This window comes from Pongo pygmaeus, chromosome 6, assembly GCF_028885625.2.
Source record: "Pongo pygmaeus isolate AG05252 chromosome 6, NHGRI_mPonPyg2-v2.0_pri, whole genome shotgun sequence".
Lineage (NCBI taxonomy): Eukaryota > Metazoa > Chordata > Mammalia > Primates > Hominidae > Pongo > Pongo pygmaeus.
In genome coordinates this window covers 100230815-100254066 of record NC_072379.2, presented here as the reverse complement: position 1 = coordinate 100254066, position 23252 = coordinate 100230815, and the positions used below count along the sequence as shown (strand labels likewise).

Sequence of the window (23252 nt, the reverse complement as noted above, 5' to 3'; positions counted from 1 at the left end):
ACTCCAGCCTGGCGACAGAGTGAGACTCCATCTCAAATAAAACAAAAACAAAAACCCACTTATTAATCTGCATTTGGCAAAAAACACTTCTAAAGAATTATAGATATTTTCTTAATCCTGAAATCATTAATTAGTTTCCGTTAAAGTCATCAGGCCTTTAATCCTGATTAGCAAGTCTGCATCGGACGTTATATATAATAAACTATCTTTATCACAAATTTTAAATTAGCAATTATTAAAAGCTTAATGCGTTCTGTGCCTTGCTAATGAAAACTGGTGACATTAGAGAACCTGAAATATTTTTGGAGTGCTGTTTATAAAACAAAGCAGAGTGATTTTTGTCCTGTTTTTCTTTCTATATTTGTTTTTACTTATTAATCATTTTCTTCTCTTTTAAAAGTTTTTCTTTTTACTTCTTTCTAAATAAACAGCCCTCCTCCCACAAACACTCTATTAACACATTGTAGATTCACAGTCCCCATTCTAATATCAGCAGATTAATTATTAATAATGTACCTCACTCACTCAAGGTATTTTGTTACCTGTGGTAAGGAGATGGCCAAAAAAAAAAAAAAAATCTGTCTTTTGTGGACTTGTAGTATATTGAGATTTACAGTCTATTTGAGAATATTAAACACATGAATATTTAATTAAGACAGACAATATCGGCCGCACATGCAGTGGCTCACACCTGTAATCCCAGCACTTTGGGAGGCTGAGGTGGGCAGATCCCTTGAGCTCAGAAGTTAGAGACCTGCCTGTGCAACATGGCGAAACTCCATCTCTCAAAAAAAAAAAAACAAAGTACAAAATTTAGCCAGGCATGGTGGTACACGCATGTAGTCCTGCTTCAAAAAAAAGAGGCCAGTGCCATGGCTCACCCCTGTAATCCCTGCACTTTGGGAGGCTGAGGTGGGCTGATCAGTTGAGTTCGCGAGTTCCAGACCAATCCGGCCAACATGGTAAAACCCCATCTCTACTGAAAATATAAAAATTAGCCTGGTGTGGTGGCGGGCTCCTGTAGTCCTAGCTACTCAGGAGGCTGAGGCAGGAGAATTGCTTGAACCCAGGAGGTGAAGGTTGCAGTCAGCTGAGATAGTGCTGCTGCGCTCCAGCCTGGGTGACAGAGTGAGACTCCATCTCAAAAAAAAAGATATATATATATATATACACACATATATATATACACACATACATAAAGAGAGAGAGATTGATTGTGGAAAGCAGTGCAAAATTTATTGTCAAATGAATATAAATAATAACTCACTTCAGGCCGGGCTTGGTGGCTCAAGCCTGTAATCCCTGTACTTTCAGAGGCCAAGGTGGGTGGATCACCTGAGGTCAGGAGTTCAAGACCAGCCTGGCCAACATGGTGAAACCCCATCTCTACTGAAAATACAAAAATTAGCCAGTTGCAGTGGCATGTGTCTGTAACCCCAGCTACTCGGGAGGCTGAGGCAGGAGAATCACTTGAACCTGGGAGGTGGAAGTTGTGGTGAGTGAAGATCGCGTGCCACTGCACTCCAGCCTGGGGGACAGAGTGAGCCTCCATCTCAAAAAATAATAATAACTCACTTCAGGGACAAAGTGATCACTCTAGGTAGGTGGCTTTAAGGTAGCATTTGTTGAGCCCCTGCTTTGTGCCAGGTTTGTGTTCAAAGTTTTCATGCTCATTTAATTTTTAACAGCTTTTTAAAGGAGTGCAGGATTAATGATAAGAGGTAGGAGCATAATTAAGGCCTAGGGTGGAACATAATCAAAGCAAAGAACAAGTCATGCTTAGGGGCTCAGAAGTAGCCTACTGTCACTGGAGTAAAAGGTTATGGTATGTAGTGGAAGACAAGGTCAAAAAGTAGCACATATGAAGATGAGCATGCTAGGTGAAGGAATCGGAACTTTATCCAGGAGAGCAGTGAGAAGCCAAGGAAAGATTTTGACTGGAGGAGTCAAAGAACAGCTGTGCTTTAGGAAGGTTAATCTGGAAAGAAGAGGAAGGCCTTTTAGGCAAAGATCAATTAGGAGGTGCTTATAGCAATGAAGGTATAAATGATAAAGTTTGAAGTCAGTGATAGCAAAGGAAAGACAAAAGGATAAATACAATGCATTTTAAAGGTACATGACAAATCTAGTCACAGAGAGCAGCCAAAAAAAAAAAAAATTTTTGAAGATACCTGGCCATAAGGATGGCTATGACCATGATTTATTCAGTAAAAGTTTTTTAATTAATTTAAATCAAAATTTTACTCATCTTTATTTTGTACATTGCAAACTCCCAGGATAAAGTAAGCTGATTAGAAATTATTTAACTTGTTTTAATTTTTTACTTTTATACCACAGATTATCTCAAGAACATGAGTTGGCAATTACCTTTTTGGTTTAGGTATCAATTTTATGTTGATTTCACTTCCATTTGTGAAACAAAAACAGTAGATAAATCCACTCTTGCTTAAAAAAAAAAAAAAGACTAGAATAAGAAAATACAGTCATTCCTGGGTATCCACGTGGGATTGGTAGATATCTGGCCCTTCTATAAATACCAAAATCCAAGGATTCTCAAGTCTCACAGTCAACCCTGTGGAACCTGATGACACATAAAGTCAGCCCTCACCCTCCATTTCTCCAAAACTGTGGGTTCTGCATCTCAGGAATATTGTGTTTTCTGTCTGCAGATGTGGAATGCATGGATATGGAAGGCCAATGGTATCACCATTAATAACATAAATTAAAGTCATTTAATGTTCACCGTGCAGACCGTATGAACTTAGACTACTCTCTCTGCCTACCTGAGTTGTGAACTTCATATAAAATTTAAGAGAAAATAGATACAACCCTTGTATGCGAAGTAATATCTGAGCTGAAATACGAAATCAAATAAATTTTGATGTGAGCGTATTTTGTTACTGAATAAAAACTAATATATTTTGTAATGTTTTGCTGTCTCACTATCTTTTGAGGGTGTATTTGTTGTTTTAGCAAAAAGTATCAATATATGGGTTCTGATAGTATCCTTTGAGTTGGAAAGAGTACATAAATTGTATTAATGTCAAAGAATATCTTGATTTCAGGACGCCCCTAAATCGGGTACTAGTTGCAGCTCTCGCTGTTCAAGTTCCAGACAGGATTCTGAGAGTGCAAGGCCAGAATCTGAAACAGAAGATGTGTTATGGGAAGACTTGTTACATTGTGCAGAATGCCATTCATCTTGTACCAGTGAGACAGATGTGGAAAATCCTCAGATTAATCCGTGTGTGAAAAAAGAATATAGAGACGACCCTTTTCATCAGGTTGGTTTATGGTTTTGGCTTATGTGGAGCTGAGTCAAGCTCCTTTGAATTTATGTTCAGATTTTACAGAGGTGAAGAAAAAGCTTACATTCAAGCTTATATTTCTATAGTTCTTTTTTCTTTTTATGTGAGCTGTGGTCTGGCTTCATCAAAACATAGAATCTCAGTACTTATATTGTGGTTATGTATGTTCCTGAAAAGTTATTGGTAACTGGAGTTTTGTAAGTCAAATCATGTGTTAGGTGCAATAGTACTTTCTTACTGAACATACTTTGTGGCCAGATGCATGTACACCTTGGTCTAAACTCCATCTATAAGATTATATTCACAAATCTACATCTCATGAATATCAAATTTGTATCTCCAAGTGCCCATAGTAATGCTATCCAATGCAAATATTATGAGAGTCAGATGTATAATTTTTAATTTTCTGGTAGCCTCATTAAATTTTTTTTAAAGGGGAAATTCAAATATGTTTCATTTAGCCCATTATATTCAAAATATCACTTTAACATATAACTAATATGAAAAAATTAATGAAATATTTTACATTTTTAATACTAAATCTTCAAAATCCGGTGTAAACACTTAGAGCACATCTCATTTTGGACTAGCCACATTTCTTTTTTTTTTTTTTTTTTTTTTTTTGAGATGGAGTCTCTCACTCTTGTCACCCAGGCTGGAGTACAATGGCACGATCTTGACTCACTGCAACCTTCGCCTCCCAGGTTCCAGCGATTCTCCTGCCTCAGCCTTCTGAGTAGCAGGGATTACAGGCGCCCACCACCACACCTGGCTAATTTTTATATTATTAGTAGAGACAGGCTTTCACCATGTTGGCCAGGCTGGTCTCAAACTCCTGACCTCAAGTGATTCTCCCACCCCAGCCTCCCAAAATGCTGGGATTACAGGCATAAGCCACCCTGCCCAGCCGGACTAGCCACATTTCAAATGCTGAATAGCCACATGTGAGAAGGGTACTATATTGGACAGCACAATTTTATAGGATATCTTTATTTGAATGTCCCACCAATACCTCAAATTTAGCCAGTCCTCCCTCATAAGTCTGTTTTTCTTATTCCATTCAAAATTTTGGTGAATAACATCTCCATTCATCTACTCACTAGTCGAGAAACTTGGCGGTCATTTAAAATTCTCACTCTTCTTCACCTTCTCTGTTTTATCCAACTCCTTATCTAATCCTGTCAAACCAAGTAAAGTCAGAAAACTCGAGAGAAAAAAGAGAACTTTCAATCTGATAAAAGGGTGATGCATAGCCATCAAAGAACCGTCTGCTATAACAATACCAGAGGCTGGGTGGCTTAAACAACGAACATTTATTTCTCACAGTTCTGAGGCCTAGAAGTCCAAGATCAGGGTGCCAGCATGATTGGTTCTTGGTAAAGGTTCTCTTCCTGGTTTACAACAGCTATCTTATCCTTGTATCCTTACACGGTGGAAATGAGGGAGCTCTGGTCTCTTTACCTCTGTCTGGTTTTGGTTGGAGTTAGACTGATTTAAAGTCCATATTAAAGAGCAAAATATCAAGAATAGCAAAAACAAGTTTGAAGAACAACAGGGATCTTTCCCTACTGGATATAAAAATTTGCTTTCAATTTAATACTCAAGATAGTATAGTATAGACATATAAACATATATACCAATGGAACAGAATAGAAAACTCAGAAATAGACATTTGTTTATAATGGATCACTAATACGTGACAATAAGTGGCATTACAAATCAGTAGAAAAAGAACGGACTATATGGTTGTGAGTCAAATGATTATACACTTGAAAACTTATTCCAAATAGTTTCTAAAGGTGAAAAGCGAAACTTTAAAGCATTTAGAAGAAAATACAGGAGAAAAATCTTTATTACTTCAGGTTAGAGAAGAATTTTTAAAAACAAGATATAAAAAGCACAAACAAAAGTGGAGAGATAAATTTGAATATCTTAAGATTTAAAACTTTGGGCGTGTTAAAAGATGAGCCACAGGCTGGGAGAAGATATTTCCAATACATTAACTATCACAGTGTTACTACATACAGGACATAAAGAACTCCTACAGATGAATAAGTAAAAGACAAATGACTCAATAGAAAAATAAAAGGATGTGAACAGGTCCCCTGATGGCTAATAAAATATAAGTGAAGATGGTCAGCCTTGCTATTAGTTAGGGAAATGTAAATTAGAACAATTAGATACTACTTAATATTGATCAAATTGTCAAAATTTAAAACCTGACAAATTTCAATGTTGGCAAGAATGTGAAGAGAGAACTCTTTAATACTGATGTTTGTTTGTACAGCTACTTTGAAGAGCAGTTTGTCGTTATATAGTAAAGTTGAAGTTCTATATATTCTAGGACCCTTTCATTCCACTTTAGAATGAAACTTTAGAAGATAGGCACTATCACTGCATTGTGCATGATAGTGAAAGTTGAAAATATAATCGCCAATAATAGTGGAATTAATAAATAATGTTGTATGATAAAACAGTATACAGCAGTGAAATTGAATGAACTCGGCTGCATATATCAACATGAATAAGTTTTTAAATATAATTTTGAATGAAAAAAGGCAAGCTGCCTTTACTTTGAATAACCTTGTCTCTACTAAAAATACAAAAATTAGCCAGGCGTGGTGACAGGCACCTGTAATCCCAGCTACTCTGGAGGCTGAGGCATAAGAATCACTTGAACCTGGGAGGCAGGGCTTAGCAGTGAGCTGAGATGGCACCATTGCACTCCAGCCTGAGTGACAGAGTGGACTCTGTTTCAAAAATAAGTAAAAAATAAAAAGGATGGCTATGAATGTTTAGAAAAAACAAAGTGGTAATTAGATAGGGAAATTGAGCTGGAGTGTTTTGGTGTTTACTCCCTAATATATGAGATATTTGAAAACATTGATATATACAGGAGAAAACCAGTAGGTAAGAATCAGAGATACGGGAGAAAATGTTGACTGGTGGAATGACGTTTCTTAGGATTCTGGAGGGGAATCATAATCAGGAAGCTTAGCATTTGACAGGAAGAGGAAAACATCCTCTGCTGAGATAAGGATAAGGATGAGTGCATGCAGCAAGCAAGATGGTAAGAGAGTTATTGCCTGATGATCTCTTTTCTGTGAAGTGCAAGAGTCCAAGAGATCTACTGGCAATAAGCGAGATGATACAAGAGGAGGCTTTTGGATGGTGGTGAAGGCCTTAAGTTACCATTTGTGGAGAATGGAGAAAGGGGACAGAGAGAGGGAGGGAGAGAAAGAGGAAGAGAGAGAGAGAGAGAATGAGAGAAAGAGAGAGAGAGTGTGTGTGTGTGTGTTCAAGCCAATGAACACATCAAAACAATCATACTGCCTTGCCACATTGTTGAGGGTCCAGCTGGAATCTGAAACCATGAATTTGTAGTTGCCTATTCTACACAGCTATGTGATGTTTTCTGGAATGTAGTTGTTACTATATCTGACATTTAATAAGCATTTACTTATACCATACACTGTGCAAAGTAATCTAGTTGCATTATCTCATGTATTTAACCTTTACAACCTGTGATAATGTAGTTTATTTTCATTTTACATAGCTCAGAGTTGAGTAATGTGCCCAAAGTCACACAGAGTAAGTGTTCAATAAATAGTTGCCACACCTGTAATCCCAGCACTTTGGGAGGGCGAGATGGGTGGATCACAAGGTTAGGAGATTGAGATCATCCTGGCTAATGCGGTGAAACCCCATCTCTACTAAAAATACAAAAAATTAGCCGGGCGTGGTGGCAGGCGCCTGTAGTCCCAGCTACTCGGGAGGCTGAGGCGGGAGAATGGCGTGAACCCGGGAGACGGAGCTTGCAGTGAGCCGACATGGTGCCACTGCACTCCAGCCTGGGCAACAGAGCGAGACTCCGTCTCAAAAAAATAATAATAATAAAATAAATAAATAAATAAATAAATAAATAAATAGTTGCTCTTCAAGGGACAGGAGAGGGGATGATTGAAATGGTGGATCTGGTGGCAGTCTAGTCATTAAATTGTTAGATTGAGAAGGAAATGAAATCAGGAAGGGACTGATAAATTTAAGGATAGGTGTGTTCAAGAGAACAAGTGTTTCAGAATTGAAGCTTTGAGAGACCAGGTAAGATGGGAAGTTGTAGTAGATTCCTTTCAGAAGTAGAGCAGTTCCGTATGGTGACAAGGTCTAGGGTGTGGCTATGGGAGTAGTTTAGCGTCCTTGGGATTGAAGAAATGAAAAAACAGTGAACAATCCATGAAAGCATAGGGTGTTGAATGAGTCATCTGCATATTCATCTAAGTCACTGAGACTAACAACTGGAGTTAAGATTGAGGGAAATGCCTGTGAGCTATTTTCCCAGAGATAACTATAAGCAGCATAAAAGCAGGGACCATGTGTGTTTTTTTTGCTCAGTGTTGTATCACACAGCGTGAGGTACACAGTAGGTATTTAATAAATACTGAATGCCTGAAACAAAATTAATTTTTTTCAAAACATGCCAATTAGGCCTTTCTTAAATGATTTAAAAAATTGTTTTATGATATCTGTGCAGAGTAAATTGCTCCTGAGTCTGTCACATCAGTCGGCTACCTTTTTGGTAAGATAAAATTTGTTAATGCTCTACTCTGTATATCTAATTATGGTATCCTGGGCTTATATTGGTTTTGCTTTTAAAGACTTGATCTTAAACAGATTTTTAATTCTCAGGTTTCAAAAAATAAGCTCATGCTTTTAGTTTTACTAGTAGCTAAGTAATGGAAATTAGCTCCCTTTTACTAAAAAGCTACTAGTTTTTTTCTTGTTTAACCAGTCCGTTAGGTTTGGAAGACCTTTTTCTGCCTTGTCATGAAAAAACACTGAGCATTTGAATTAGTATGTTCTAATCAGAATATTCCCAAATGTGTATCTTTGTTTCATTGTTTTGTTTTGTTTGTAAGTAGTAATTGAAACATTTCCACAGGAGAAAATTTTTCTCCTATAGTCCTCCTCTATAGCTGAATATATGCTAAAATATAAAGCTATATTCAGCTGAAATTCAGTTTTTAGTAAGTGTAAAGTTTTAAATGGCTGCATTCCCACAGTTGGAAACACGAGTATGTGGTTGTCATGGTGAATTTATTTGAAATAAAACATGCCACCATTTAAGCATTAAGGTTTTCAGGTAGTTTTGAATGAACAAGGAGCAAAGCAGTTGAGATTTTAAATGAGGATGAAGTATAATCATTTTAGAAGTTCTAAATTTTTGGGTCTGTGATGCTGTCTCCAAAGGAAAAAAAAAAATTTTAAGTTCTGAATTTTAGTTTGAAAACATATATAGTGGCCGGGCACGGTGGCTCACGCCTCTAATCCCAGCTTGGGAGGCCAAGGCGGGTGGATTACTTGAGGTCAGGAGTTCAAGACCAGCCTGGCAACATGGTGAAACTCCATCTCTATTAAAAATACAAAAATTAGTCGGGCATGGTGGTGGGCATGGTGGCAAGCACCTGTAATCCCAGCTGATCAGGAGGCTGAGGCATGAGCATTGCTTGAACCCGGAAGGCGAAGGTTTCAGTTAGCCAAGAACCACACTCCAGCCTGGGCAGTGGAGCCCAACACAGTCTCAAAAAAAAAGAAAAAAGAAAATGTATTTAGAGTAACCTATGTGATACAATTATAAAATGAAATTATTTGTTCTGATGTTTTCCCTGAGACTTTTAAAAAAATATTTCATGTGATGCTATTCTCCACACTGCAGACATGATTCTACTAGACTGTTTTTCAATGTACATTTCACACACAAACACACACACACACACAGAAATATAGCAGTCTTTTTTATTTATTTTTTCAAGTTTCTACACACAACGTTGAACATGTAATTAACTTTTTTTTTTTTTTTTTTTTTTTTTTTGGAGACGGAGTCCTACTCTGTTGCCCAGGCTGGAGTGCAGTGGCGCGATCTCGGCTCACTTCAAGCTCCGCCTCCCGGGTTCACGCCATTCTCTTGCCTCAGCCTCCCCAGTACCTGGGACTACAGGCACCCCCCACCACGCCTGGCTAATTTCTTTTTGTATTTTTAGTAGAGACGGGGTTTCACCGTGTTAGCCAGGATGGCTACGATCTCCTGACCTCATGATCCGCCCACCTCGGCCTCCCAAAATGCTGGGATTACAGGCGTGAGCCACCGCGCCCGGCGTAATTAACTCTTTTAAAATTCACCAGTTTCTAGTTGCTGTCTTCTCTTTTGCCTTTTGGCTTTCTAGAAATAATATAATATCAGATGCTGGATAGAGTAATTGGCAAGGTAGCTAGATGTAAAAGGAGTGCTTTTGGGAGGACGATGAGAATGTCCTGATTTCCTATTTCTGTCTCTAGATGGGCTTTCTTGGTATTGATATTCCTTTCTTCATGTAATTAGGAAGACCTTAATTCACTATTCCAGACTGAGAGTTTAAAAATGTCTGTAAATCAGTGGTTGAAATCTGTTGGCTCTCAACCTTAAACTTCTTTCCTTTTAGCTTCTTGCACTTCCTGTTTCTGGCTTTTTGTTTTCCTTATGCTTAACAATTATAAAATTTCTAGTGAAAGTTTGATACATATTTTGGTACAGATTATTTCTTTCCCAAAACAGAATATTTTGTTTGGAGATAAATGAGGAAATAACATTTGAGAAATTAAGTTGGTAGTTAATAACTAGTATCTTAGCACTCTGCAGGACCTCAAGTAGTGAAATGTATACCATGAAAGTTAAAGTATATTAAAATCCTTTATCTCTAGAAAAGATAAAAATTTTCCACCTCTGTTTTTTTACATTATTGAATTATTATTATTCAACTTTAGTTGAAATTAATCAATGCAACTTTACTCCCCCTAGAGGAAAGTGTTAAAAGTTTACAAGAAACTTTTTTTTTTTTACCATATTTTAATCACATTTTTGTCCTCTAAAGAATAAATGTACCTAGAGTAGATTCTTCTGTTCATTGTTAGAAGTTATATTTAATGAAATATTTTATAAAATTTGAGGTTACTACGAATGCCAAAACTATCGTTTTTAGAAAATGTGGGAAGTGGCCAGACACCGTGGCTCACGCCTGTAATCCCAGCACTTTGGGAGGCTTAGGTGGGCAGATCACAAGGTCAGGAGTTTGAGACCAACCTGGTCAACATGGTGAAACCCCGTCTCTACAAAAATTTAAAAATTAGCTGGGCGTGGTGGTGGGCGCCTATAGTCCCAGCTACTTGGGAGGCTGAGGCAGGAGAATCACTTGAACCTGGGAGGCGGAGGTTGCAGTGAGCTGAGATCGCACCATTGCACTCCAGCCTGAGTAACAGAGCGAGATTCTGTCTCAAAAAACAAAATGTGGGAAGTATATGAGTCCTTAAAAATACGCTAGAAGTACTGCAATATAAACAAGCAAAATGATCTCTGTCTGGGTTTAGTCTTTTAGTGTTACTTCTCCTCTTGAAGTCTGATTATATAAAGGTTTAGTGTTTCATTAATTTTGTTGCCATCATTAACTCAACTGTTCTGTTTTGGGGCTGGGCGCAGTGGTTCACACCTGTAATCCCAGCACTTTGGGAGGTAGAGGCCGGTGGATCACCTGAGGTCAGGAGTTAGAGACCAGCCTGGCCAACATGGTGAAACACCGTCTCTACTAAAAATAAAAAAATTAGCCAGGCATGGTGGCAGGTGCCTGTAGTCCGAGCTACTCAGGAGGCTGAGTGCTTTAGTTTTGTAATATTTGCTTTATCTGGAAAAAAAAAAAAAGTTAAATGGGTCCTTTGGAGAAATGCTATATTAAAATATCAGAAAGGTAACTAAATCAGATATTAAACGTTAAGTATGTAAGGAAGAGTCTTTTTTGGGATAAGACTAGCACTATATGGTCTTTCAAAGAGATTCAAATCTCGGCTGTCATATTCTTTTTTAATGAATGATCATAAGTTGGACAATGATTACTATGAACAAGTTGATGTCCATTTGTCTTTTAGCATTAGTATATTGCAGCTGTGTAGACTGATTGACAACTAAGTACTTTTGCTGACATGTTTTAGTATATTTTTGAACATAGGTTGACTAATACTTGTTACAGAAAGTTCTCAACTTGTACAGTTTCATAACCATGTAATTTCTTATGATTTCAGTGTATATGCTAACTAATTTTAAGATAGAATTTTAGTGTCTTAGAGTTGTGTGTATAAATATATTAGCTGTGCACAGATCTATATATTCCATTTATAAAACATGATAAATGTATTCACCAATTTTTATTTTTAGTGTCATTAAAATTGTATGTGTATATAGAGATATATATACAACTTTATATACACACATTTTATTTATTAAATATGATCAATATATTTACTAATTTTTTTTTTTTTTATAGAGTCATTTGCCCTGGCTCCATAGTTCCCACCCAGGATTAGAAAAAATAAGTGCTATAGTATGGGAAGGTAATGATTGTAAGAAAGCAGACATGTCTGTACTTGAAATCAGTGGAATGATAATGAACAGAGTGAGTTTTTAAATTTTATTCTTGTAGTTCAAGGGTAAGACTTAGTGATTATGTGTAAGATAATTACTGGAATGTTATATTAGTAACCTTCTGACCTCATTTCTTCACCCCGAAAAAAAAGTTATATGTGTATATTTGTTTCTGTCTGTAATTCAAACAGTGATTTGTCACCAAACCACTCTCATCTTCTAGTGTTTTCACTTATCTGACCAAGAATAGATGATACGATCTATAATTTTTCTCTTTTATATTATTCTTTCTTTTGAAATTCAGCAGCTTATAGGTATATACAGGTGTTAATAAAGACTTTTCTTTGGACTAGAGATTGTTGTTACAAAAACTTTAAAAATAAAAAAATAATTAAAAAGACTTATTTTTCTGTATCATTCTTACCGGTTCATTTGTTTAATAGGACTTAAAACATGAAAAAATCAAACTAGTAAATTTGCATTCATACTTGCTTGCCTACTTAAATATATAGAAGTAATGCAGATAGTGGTAAAAGTCTTGAGTAGTTCAAAGAAGTCTAATTCAAATACTGTGGATTTAAATTTTATTTTCTATTATTTCTTTTTTCAGATAATTACTGATTTTTAAAATGTGTTGATTGGCTGGGCGCAGTGGCTCACGCCTGTAATCCCAGCACTTTGGGAGGCCGAGGCGGGTGGATCACGAGGTCAGGAGATCGAGACCATCCTGGCTAACATGGTGAAACCCTGTCTCTACTAAAAATACAAAAAATTAGCCAGGCATGGTGGTAGGCGCCTGTAGTCCCAGCTACTTGGGAGGCTGAGGCGGGAGAACGGCGTGAACCCGGGAGGCGGAGCTTGCAGTGAGCCAAGATCGCGCCACTGCACTCCAGCCTGGGCGGCAGAGCGAGACTCTGTCTCAAAATAAATAAATAAATAAATAAAAATAAAATGTGTTGATTTCTCTGGACTTGTTTTTAACTTGCAATTTCTAAATTTCTTTGGTGCATTATTATGCTTGAACTCTTCTCCACACTTTATGTAAGACAGGAATTAAAATAACTGGGTCTAGAAATTGACAATACTCCCTATAACATAGCTCAGTGTGAGCAATTAAAAGCAGTTGACGAGGAAGTCTCTGGAATCTTGGATCTAGTTTGTGCTCTGTAACTTAATTACCTGTGAATTGGCAGATCACTTAACTTACAATAGTCTCATTTATGTAATATATAATATAAAAAGTTGGCTACATGATAGTTAAGATCTCTTTTAGTTCTGCCAGTCTAGCATATTGGAAGCTTTTATATTGTCCCATTATCTAATTTCCTTTTTTAAAATAATTCCCTCACCTTTTTCCCTTTCTGTTTAATTTCTTCTTCCTTCTATCATCTCTCTTCTAAAATGCTTTTAGAGTTTAAGGAGACACTTATTTATATATTGGACTATTCAAAGAGAAACATAAGCGGCTGGGTGTGTTGGCTTATGCCTGTAATCTCAACACTTTGGGAGCTAGAGGAGGGATGATCGCTTGAGCCCAGGAGTTAAAGACCAGCCTGAGCAACATAGTGAAACCCTGTCTCTACATCTCTACAAAACCCAAAAAATTATGTGGGGGCGGTGGTGTATATCTGTAGTCCCAGCTACTAGGAATGCTGAGTTGGGAGGGATCACTTGAGCCCATGATCGCGCCACTGCACTCTAGCCTGGGCAATAGAGTGAGACCCTGTCTCAAAAAATAAAAAAAAGAAAGAAAGAAAACCTCAAGGTACAAATGTACAAATGTATGAAGTAAGTGTAATGCTGAGTTTTTTCTTTAATGAACTGAATTTCAGTGGATATGAGATCTCATTCTCTTTAATATTGCAGTATTTGTGAATATTTCTAACTTGAAATAATGAAATACATAAATTTTTTTCAAGATCTGGATGACAGTCCTTTTGCTATCTACTTAGTGAATTAGCGAACTGATAATGAATTGTTTTTAAGATCTGAAGAATTAATGACGTTTTATGTGTAGTAGGCTCTCAAACTTGAATGGGATTCAAATTACTCAGAATGAGTATATTTTAACAAATGATTTCATATTGCTATAAATAATTCTACTGTAGATAACATTTATGGTATAATTTTATTTTTCTTTTCTCTCTCTTCCCCTGGTTCCCTCAAGGTGAACAGCCATATACCAGGAATAGGATACCAGATTTTTGGAAATGCAATCTCTCTCATACTGGGTTTAACTCCATTTGTTTTCCGACTCTCTCAAGCTACAGACTTGGAACAACTCACAGCACATTCTGCTTCAGAACTTTATGTGATTGCATTTGGTTCTAATGAAGATGTCATAGTTCTTTCTATGGTTATAATAAGTTTTGTGGTTCGCGTGTCTCTTGTGTGGATTTTCTTTTTTTTGCTCTGTGTAGCAGAAAGAACTTATAAACAGGTGGGTATAATGTAGACCTCTGAATAAGAATATTTTATCGTTTTCATAATATTAAAAGTATTCCTGAAGTACTTTATTATTTCATTATATCATTTTTACCTAATTATTTTTTATTTTGCTTTTGTAGTACCTAACCAAATAAAATCTTAACAATTCATATTTTGTTGATTTTTGTTTTTCTGTGGTAATCTACTTGAAAATTAATCCTCATCTTAATCTTTTTTAGCGATTACTTTTTGCAAAACTCTTTGGACATTTAACATCTGCAAGGAGGGCTCGAAAATCTGAGGTTCCTCATTTCCGGTTGAAGAAAGTACAGAATATAAAAATGTGGCTATCTCTCCGTTCCTATCTTAAGGTAGAATGGGAGTGATAAAAGTAGCTTTAACATGCTGGCCCTTTGTGATAGTTCCAGTTTCTTTATCAATATATATTTGTCTCTAGATGTATAGTAACCAGCTTTTTACTCGTTGAAAAGCTGGATTAGGGATTTTGTTTCTACTAGCCTGGTTGTCACAAGCCAGCAGAGGGAGCCCACTACTTAAAAAAGAATTTAAAAAAAATAACCAATGAGTTTCCTCACAGAAGTGACCTATTACTATTTTAAAATATTAGTTTGCAATTCAGTGTCATTCTTTTCATGTCATTATTTTCCTTTAATCTTTTGAGTAATTTTCCTAATTATGGAAGTATGATATAAAAACTCTGGAGGGAAGAGGGAAACATCTAAATTGGTTTTAGGAAAACGCTTTTTTTCTGAGGATTACTTCTTGTTATTGCATTAAGTAGCAGTAGAATGTCATTATATATGGAGTAATCATGCAAGTTCCAATGATATTTATTCACAGCACTGTCTATATCTTAGTAAAGTTGACCTGAAGACCAATCATCCTCTGACATACCTAGATCTTTAATGTCATGATTAAATGACATTAAAGATGACATTAATGTCATGTTTAAAGATCCTCTGACATACCTAGATCTTTAATGCTTTATATTTTGAAATAATAATGAAAGAAGTAAAAAAAACAGTTTGCCCTATTTATCTACTCTTATATTTAAAAAATTAATTGTTCTGTTTATTAATTTAACTTTAAATTTAGCTCACTTAGTGTCACTGCTGCAAATTGGCATGGATTTTTTTTCCTATGACATATCTGTTTTATGGAGGGATGAATCTGATCGCTTGAATTCGTCCAAAATTTCCTCATTGTCAACCCTAAGCAGGTGTTACATTCTTTTGTACATTGATTATTTTATTCAGTGAACACTTATTTGTGTTAACCATGTGCCATTCATTGTTGATGAGATGAAAGCCCCTACCCTCATATGTAAGCTTATATTTCAGTGAGGGAATATAAGCCCAGACCTAGGAATTATCCTTGTTTAATCTCTAGTATCCAATTTATCACCAATTCCTATCTTTTCTGCTCCCAAAATATATCTTGAATCCATTTGCTTCTCTTTGTTCCATTTCTGCCACCCTCATTGAAACCATCAATCATCTTCTGCCTCGTGCTACTTCAGTTACCTCTTACCTGGCATTCCAGCATTCACATTTCTTCCTTTCATTCCTTTCTTCAGTCTGCCACCAGTGATCTTTTAAAAATGTATATTTGGCCCTATATTCTTAAAACTTTTTGGAGGTTCTTCATTTCTCTTAAGATGAAGCACAAAATCTTAACAAGGTTTATAATGCCCTTTATGATCTAAGTTCTCCCTTATTCACCTGTCTTTTGTTTCATTTTGAAACACTCTCCTTCCTAGTCCACTACATTCCAGCCATTTTAGATTGCTTCGGTTCTTTACATGAGCTGTGATCTGTCCTGCTTTATGTTCTTGCACATGCCCTTCCTTCTACCTAGAACACTGCTATGTGCCATCATGCCCCTGCCCCTCCCCCTTAGTTTGGTGTTAAAATCACTTCCTTAGGGAGATCTTCCCAGGCCCACACTCCTAACCCTCAAATCTAAATGAAGTCTCCCTGCCAAGTATCTCAAAGCATCCTATGTCTTTCCCTTTTAGCACTCATCACAATTTATCACATATATCTGTGATTATGAACTTGATGTCTCACTCCCCTCCTAGTTCCTGTGAGGGTAGAGGGACGATGTGTTGTTCTCTGTTGTATTTGTAGCACCCAGCACAGTATCTAGTGCTAAGCAGGTGCTTAAGAAATATTTGTTAAAAAAAAAAAAAAGAGTGACAGAAAATACCTTAATAGTGGTGATATCTTACATTTTATCCAGTATTATATCTACTGTTAGTTTTTAAATGCTATGTGATATTGACACTGTAAATTAGTAAAATGAATTGCACTGCAAAAAAAAAGAAATATTTGTTGAATAAATGACTTGTGTTTGACAAAATGAAGTATTTGAAATTTATACCAATAATTTTATGCTATATAGATATAGATACCCTTTTAACTCTGTTGCAAATCCTCAGGAAATCATAACACTGTCATTAAAATTTGCCTAACAAATTAGGTATATTCAACATTGTGGGCTGTGATCAACTCATGGTGATGAGTCAACACCTTTACTGAAACCATGGAAATTATCTGCTAATTAGTAAATATATTTTAAAATGTTTCTTTTTCTCCCTTCCACCCACACCCTGCAGCGTCGAGGTCCTCAGCGATCAGTTGATGTAATAGTTTCATCTGCTTTCTTATTGACTATCTCAGTTGTATTTATCTGTTGTGCCCAGGTGAGTTAACTCGCTCCGTGTAGAAATTAACCAGATATATAAATATTAACTTTCAGATTAATAAATAATCAAATAATAATATAAGTAAGCCTAGTTAGAAAGTAAGTTTTGAAGTTATCTTTTTGCAGTTATTTTAACAGAATAAATAAGTGCATCTTATCTCTGTGCCATGAACAGTGAGCATGTATGCTCAAATGTCTGTTGAATGAACACAGATTAATTAATTTTTGCCTAGAATCCTTCTCATTATCTTTACTTCCTAAAAGAAACATATGAGTTATGAAATTGTCCCATGAATGTCCAATTTATTCATGTTTACTATTCTTTTCTTTCTTTTTCTTTTTTTTTTTTTTTGAGACGGGGTCTTGCTCTGTCATGCAGGCTGGAGTGCAGTGGCACGATCTCGGCTCACTGCAACCTCCGCCTCCTGGGTTCATGCCATTCTCCTGCCTCAGCCTCCCAAGTAGCTAGGACTACAGGTGCCCACCACCACGCCCAGCTAATTTATTTTTTGTATTTTTTTTAGTAGAGACGGGGTTTCACCGTGTTAGCCAGGATGGTCCCGATCTCTTGACCTCATGATCTGCCCGCCTCGGCCTCCCAAAGTGCTGGGATTACAGGCGTGAGCCACAGCGCCCGACCTATTCTTTTATTTTTTATATCTGAATTGTTACTGTGACTTAACTGCTGCATACTCTGAAAAAGAATTTTTAGTGACCCAGATTAGTTAGGGAGTACAAAAGTATCTCAGGATATGCACTGTTATAATGCAGAGGAACATGTTCTCAGGGTCTCCTGAGAGTTGTGTCATGGGCCATGTAATATTAAAAAATAAGTTTAAAAGTATTAAAATTTTAAAAACAAAAATAATAAAATATATGCAAACTTCCATTCTAAGTAGTATGATGTACTAGATTATCTGAAAATTCTTCTACTTTAAAACATCAAACAGGCCAGGCACAGTGGCTCACACCTGTAATCCCAGCCCTTTGGGAGGCCAAGGAGTGTGGATCACCTGAGGTCAGGAGTTCGAGACCAGCCCGACCAACATGGTGAAACCTCGTCTCTATTAAAAATACAAAAATTAGCCGGGCATGGTGGTAGGCGCCTGTAATCCCAGCTATATTCAGGAGGCTGAGGCGTGAGAATTGCTTGAACCCAGAAGGCGGAGATTGCATCACTGCACTCCAGCCTGGGGGATACAGCAAGACTCTGTCTCCAAGAACAAACAAATAAACCAAAAAAAAAAAAACATCAAACAATGCTGGGGGGAACCCCTCAGCTTTTGAATGTACATATTGTGTACGTATCTGAGTTCATAAGATAATAAAGGGCCAAAAATGAAGACAAAACTGAAAACCAGAGCATTTAAGAATAAGCATTAATGCTATGGCAGCATGAGAATAAGAGAGTGAGGTACATTGCCAGTATTAGTATTGTATCCCAGAGACTTGAAATTTTATGCCCACGTAGGACAGGAGATGAGGCCTTGACCTGTATACCTCCCTACTCATACCACGAAGTCAAACCCTCAAAGATCTGCAGCCTCAGTGAAAAGTTGGATAAGAAAAACAGTCTGCTCACCAGCACTGGAAGACAAGAAGGAAGCTTATCTGACTCTGGATGACAAGGACAGGGGAAAAGTCTCTTCTAAGAATATATAATTATAACTCTTCCCTTACTACAGGTTTAGGGTTCAGATTGACATTATACAGCTTGTTCTGTAACCCTCATGTCAAAAAGTTAATATAAAAAGTGGTCCTAGGCCCCTGGATACCTGACAGAAGCAAAACCAAGGCTGTTTGGAGGCATGCGACTTCAGCCTAGACCTCACGGGAACCACAGATAAAGCTCCTTCCGGTATTAAAACATAGGAAGAAACAGTCTAACATGAAGGAATCAACAGATAAACCAATAGCAGGATTAGATCTCCAGCTATTTCAGTTTGATCAGGTGGAAACTAAGTTTGTTTACAGTGACAAAAGACATAGATAACACTGTGAAAAAAGAACAGATAAGTTTGAAAAAGAACTTCAGAGAAATGAAAAATACAGTTATTGACTTTTGACTTTTGTTTTTGCTTTTCACTGCTGGAACAAAGTCACTGACTTTTAAAACACAATGAACAGAATAAATAGCAAATTAAAGACAGCTAAAGACATAGTGAACTGGGAGATGAAAGAAATGACTAAAATACAGGACAGAGATAAGGAGACAGAAAATGCAAAATGGATATTTAGACATCGTGGGAGATCCAACATACGTCTAATAAGAATTCCAGGAGGAGGCTGGGTGTGGTGGCCCACGCCTGTAATCCCAGCATTTTGGGAGGCCGAGGCAGGCAGAGCACTTGAGGTCAGGAGTTCGCGACCAGCCTGGCCAATATGGTGAAACCTCTGTCTACTGAAAATACAAAATTAACTGGGCATGGTGGCTTGCGCCTGTAATTACAGCTGCTCGGGAGGATGAGGCGGGAGAATCGCTTGAACCTGGGAGGCAGAAGTTGCAGTGAGCTGAGGTCACGCCACTGTACTTCAGCCTGGGCAACAGAAAGAGACTGTCTCCAAAAAGAAAAAGAATTCCAGGAAGAAAGAATGCTGAAAAACAACATTTGGAGAGATAATGGCTAAGAATTTTTCTGAATTGATGACTTTTTTTCAGGTACAAGGAAGTTTATAAAACTTTCCCATGTATTAGGCAATAAAGTAAAAACTAATACCAAATTTCTGATACTATACAGACCACAATATCTAGCTGTCATATAGTCAAAGTAGAAAAGAATGATAACAGCAAAAAAATCTTATATATTTGGAGATTTAAAACCATACAAATAATACATTCTTTAAAAGAAAGAGCACACTATTAAACTGTAAACAGTTTAATACTGGCACAATTGAGAATTTTTTTTAAGATACTAGTATGAAGTGCTTTATGTCATTAAAGTTGAAGGCATAAGTGGACAATTTTATAGAAATGCATAATCTATTAAAACGGACTCAAAAAGTAATTGAAAACCTGAAGAGATCTGTAACTGTAAGTAGTTTAAAATTTTAGTAGTTTGAAATATGCCACCAACAAAAATCCTCCATACCCGTATGGTTTTACAGATGAATTTTGTCAAATATTTAAATAGATAATCCTAAACTTAAAAGATCTAGTCAATAGGAAAAGGGGATATTCTTCAACTCTTGAGGCTAATATAACCTTGATGCCAGTACCATGGAGCTAGTATGAAAATGGGAAACTGAGCTGGTTTCATTTATTAGATACAAAATTCCTCAACAAAATACTAAGAAGATGAAACCAGAAAGTGAATTACAGTAAATAGGCCATGACTAAGACAGTTTGTCCCTGGAATGCAGATTTCAACTTCAGAAAATCCATTAATGGAATTTAAGCTGATTAAAGGCAGAAAACATGCAATCATATCAATAGATGCAGAAAACAATTTGTAAATTTTCAGTGGACATTCATGATACAAGGACTAGGAAGTATTGTCCTTAATCCGATAAAGTATATCTTTTAAAATTTGGAGCAAGCATTATACATAATGATATCACCTTAAGAGTTACTTACTTTAAAATTGGGAATAAGACGGTTACCTGCTTTACCACTTCTAGTCAGCATTTGATGGAGGGTATTAATCAGCAAAGATGGGGGAAAAAAAGTGGTCTAAAGTTTGGGGAAAAAAATTGTAAACTATATGATTGTTTATATAGAATATCCAAGTGACTTTACAGACACATTATTTAAAATATATTTGTTATATGAAGATTAACAAAAATAGATACAACAACATTTTAAAAATTAATTTTGTTTCTATAAACCAGAGATCAGCAAACTTCCTCTGTAAAGGGCCAGATAAATATTTTAGACTTTTGCCTGACACATACAATCTCTGAAATATATTCTTTTTCTTCTAATTCCTCTTTCTCTTCTTCCTTTGAAATAATATAAAAATTACTCTTAGCTATGGGGCGAGACAGACAGAGGCCTAAAGCTGGATTTGGCCAGTGGACCATAATTTGTTGACATCTGCTATATACAGAAATAGATAATTGAAAACTGTAAATACTGGCCAGGCACAGTGACTCATGTTTATAATCTTAGCACTTTGGAAGGCCAAAGTGGATGGATCCCTTGAGCCCAGGAGTTCAAGACCAGCCTGGGCAACATAGTGAGACCTGGTCTTTACAAAAAAAAAAAAAAAAAAAAAAAAGCCAGACATAGTGACACATGCCTGTGATCCCAGCTACTTGGGAAGCTGAGGTGAGAAGATCACTTGAGTCTTTGGAGGTCAAGGCTGCAGTGAGCCGTGATTGTGCCACTGCACTCCAGCCTGGAGTAACAGAGTGAGACCCTGTCTTTAAAAACAACAACAACAACAAAAAACGCATATGTTATTTTCAATAGCAACAACAACAACAAAAGATTCACAAGAATAATTCTAACAAAAGATATGTAGGACCTTATGGAGAAATAGGATAAAACTTCATTGAAAATTATAAAAGAAGGTACACAATGAGGCTGAGCGCGGTGGCTCACGCCTGTAATCCCAGCACTTTGGGAGGCCTAGGTGGGCGGATCACCTGAGGTCAGGAGTTCAAGACCAGCCTGGCCACCATGGCAAAACCCCATCTCTACCGAAAAATACAAAAATTAGCCCGTCGCGGTGGTTCATGCCTGTAATCCCAGCTACTCGGGAGGCTGAGGCAGGAGAACCACTTGAACTCGGGAGGCGGAGGTTGCAGTAAGCTGAGATAACGCCACTGCACTCCAGCCTGGGTGACAGAGTGAGACTCAGTCTCAAAAAAAATTTAAAAAAGAAGGTATACAATGTTAGTCACAATGTTAATAGGTGGGAAGGCTGAATTTCAATTTCATATTGATTCTTCTGGGGGAATTGTTGGAATCCCATGTAATTAAACAGAATGCTTTGTTTATTTTAAAAAATAAGTAACTCATCAAGCTCCCTAAAACTCATCTGGAAGCACGGAAAGACAAAAGTAGTCCAGATAATTTTGAAGAACAAGTTGCTGTACCAGAAATATGAAGATGATTTATTTTCTTTTTTCTTTTTTCTTTTTTTTTTTTTTTTTTGAGACAGAGTCTTGCTCTGTCGGCCAGGCTGGAGTGCAGTGGCATGATCTCAGCTCAATGTAGCCTCTGCCTCCCCAGCTCAAGCAATTCTCCTGCCTCAGCCTCCTGAGTAGCTGGGATTACAGGAGCGTGCCACCACGCCCGGCTAATTTTTGTATTTTTAGTAGAGACGGGGTTTCACCATGTTAGCCAGGCTGGTCTTGAACTCCTGACCTCAGGTAATGCACCTGCCTCGGCCTCCCAAAGTGCTGGGATTACAGGCGTGAGCCACCATGCCCAGCCTAATTTTTCTTTTTGTTTTTTTTTTTTTAAATTTCTCTTAGAACCTTCAGATGAGAGACTTATTTTAAAATTACAGAAAGACTTTACGATTTTTGCCCAGGTATAGAATGACCAATGGGATGAAATAGAGTTGTACATAGCCATATATATGTAGAAACCTAATATATGATCAGATGGCATTATATATCAATGTAGGAAGGCTTTACATAATGGAAATATGAGGTAAAAATGGAGCAAAATCAAATGACTTCATGCTGTACATAAAAATAAATTCTAGGTGGATTACAGATCTAAATGTGAAAAACAAAATTTTTAATATGATCACGAATGAAAATTAAAATTTCGTGTCCTGCAAAGACACCATAAACAACAAACCAGAGTCTGGGAAAGATAGTGGCAAAATGACTTAAATAGGATTGTTAGTCACATTATAGAAATAACTTCTACAAATCAATAGGAAAAATGAACAACATACTAGAAAAAAAGTGGATGTAGAATATAAAAAGATAACTCACAGGAGGAAATTCAATTACCAATAAGCATATGAAACATACGGATCCTCCCTAAATATCAGGAAAAGTAAAATTAAGGCAATGAGAGAACACTTCACACCCATTAGATTAGCAGGTATTAGGAAGTTAGATAATAACAAGTATGAATGAAAATGATGGCAAAGGGAACTCTGATACACTGCTGGAAGTATAAATTGGTGCAACTATTTCAGAGACAAACTTACAATATCTAATAAAGTTGAAGATGTAATGTCCAAGAACCCAGTGATTTGACTCCCATATATTAACTTCTAGAGAAAGTCTTGCATGTGCATACAAGGAAACACATACAAGAATGTGTATTGCAGCATTGCTTGTAATAATGGAAATTGGCAACAAAATATTAATGATAGGGTTGACCAATAAGTTGTGGTTGATTGTTTTACTGGCCAATAAATTGTGGCTGATTTTTTTAC

The 23252-nt window shown here is 36.8% G+C and overlaps 1 protein-coding gene across 6 annotated transcripts in view; it reads left to right on the top strand.

The window, feature by feature from the left end:
- Positions 1 to 23252, top strand: part of PHTF2 (putative homeodomain transcription factor 2) — a 160894-nt gene that overhangs the window by 129554 nt on the left and 8088 nt on the right. For 3 of the 6 annotated variants that reach the window (XM_054493974.2, XM_063667677.1, XM_063667676.1), the window contains 5 exons: positions 3066 to 3284; positions 11654 to 11782; positions 13919 to 14191; positions 14418 to 14549; positions 16817 to 16903. In XM_054493974.2, the coding sequence (XP_054349949.1) occupies positions 3066 to 3284; positions 11654 to 11782; positions 13919 to 14191; positions 14418 to 14549; positions 16817 to 16903 (840 nt within the window). The remainder of the gene's footprint in view (positions 1 to 3065; positions 3285 to 11653; positions 11783 to 13918; positions 14192 to 14417; positions 14550 to 16816; positions 16904 to 23252) is intronic. The other 3 variants (XM_063667679.1, XM_063667678.1, XM_063667680.1) reach the window with 2 other exon arrangements.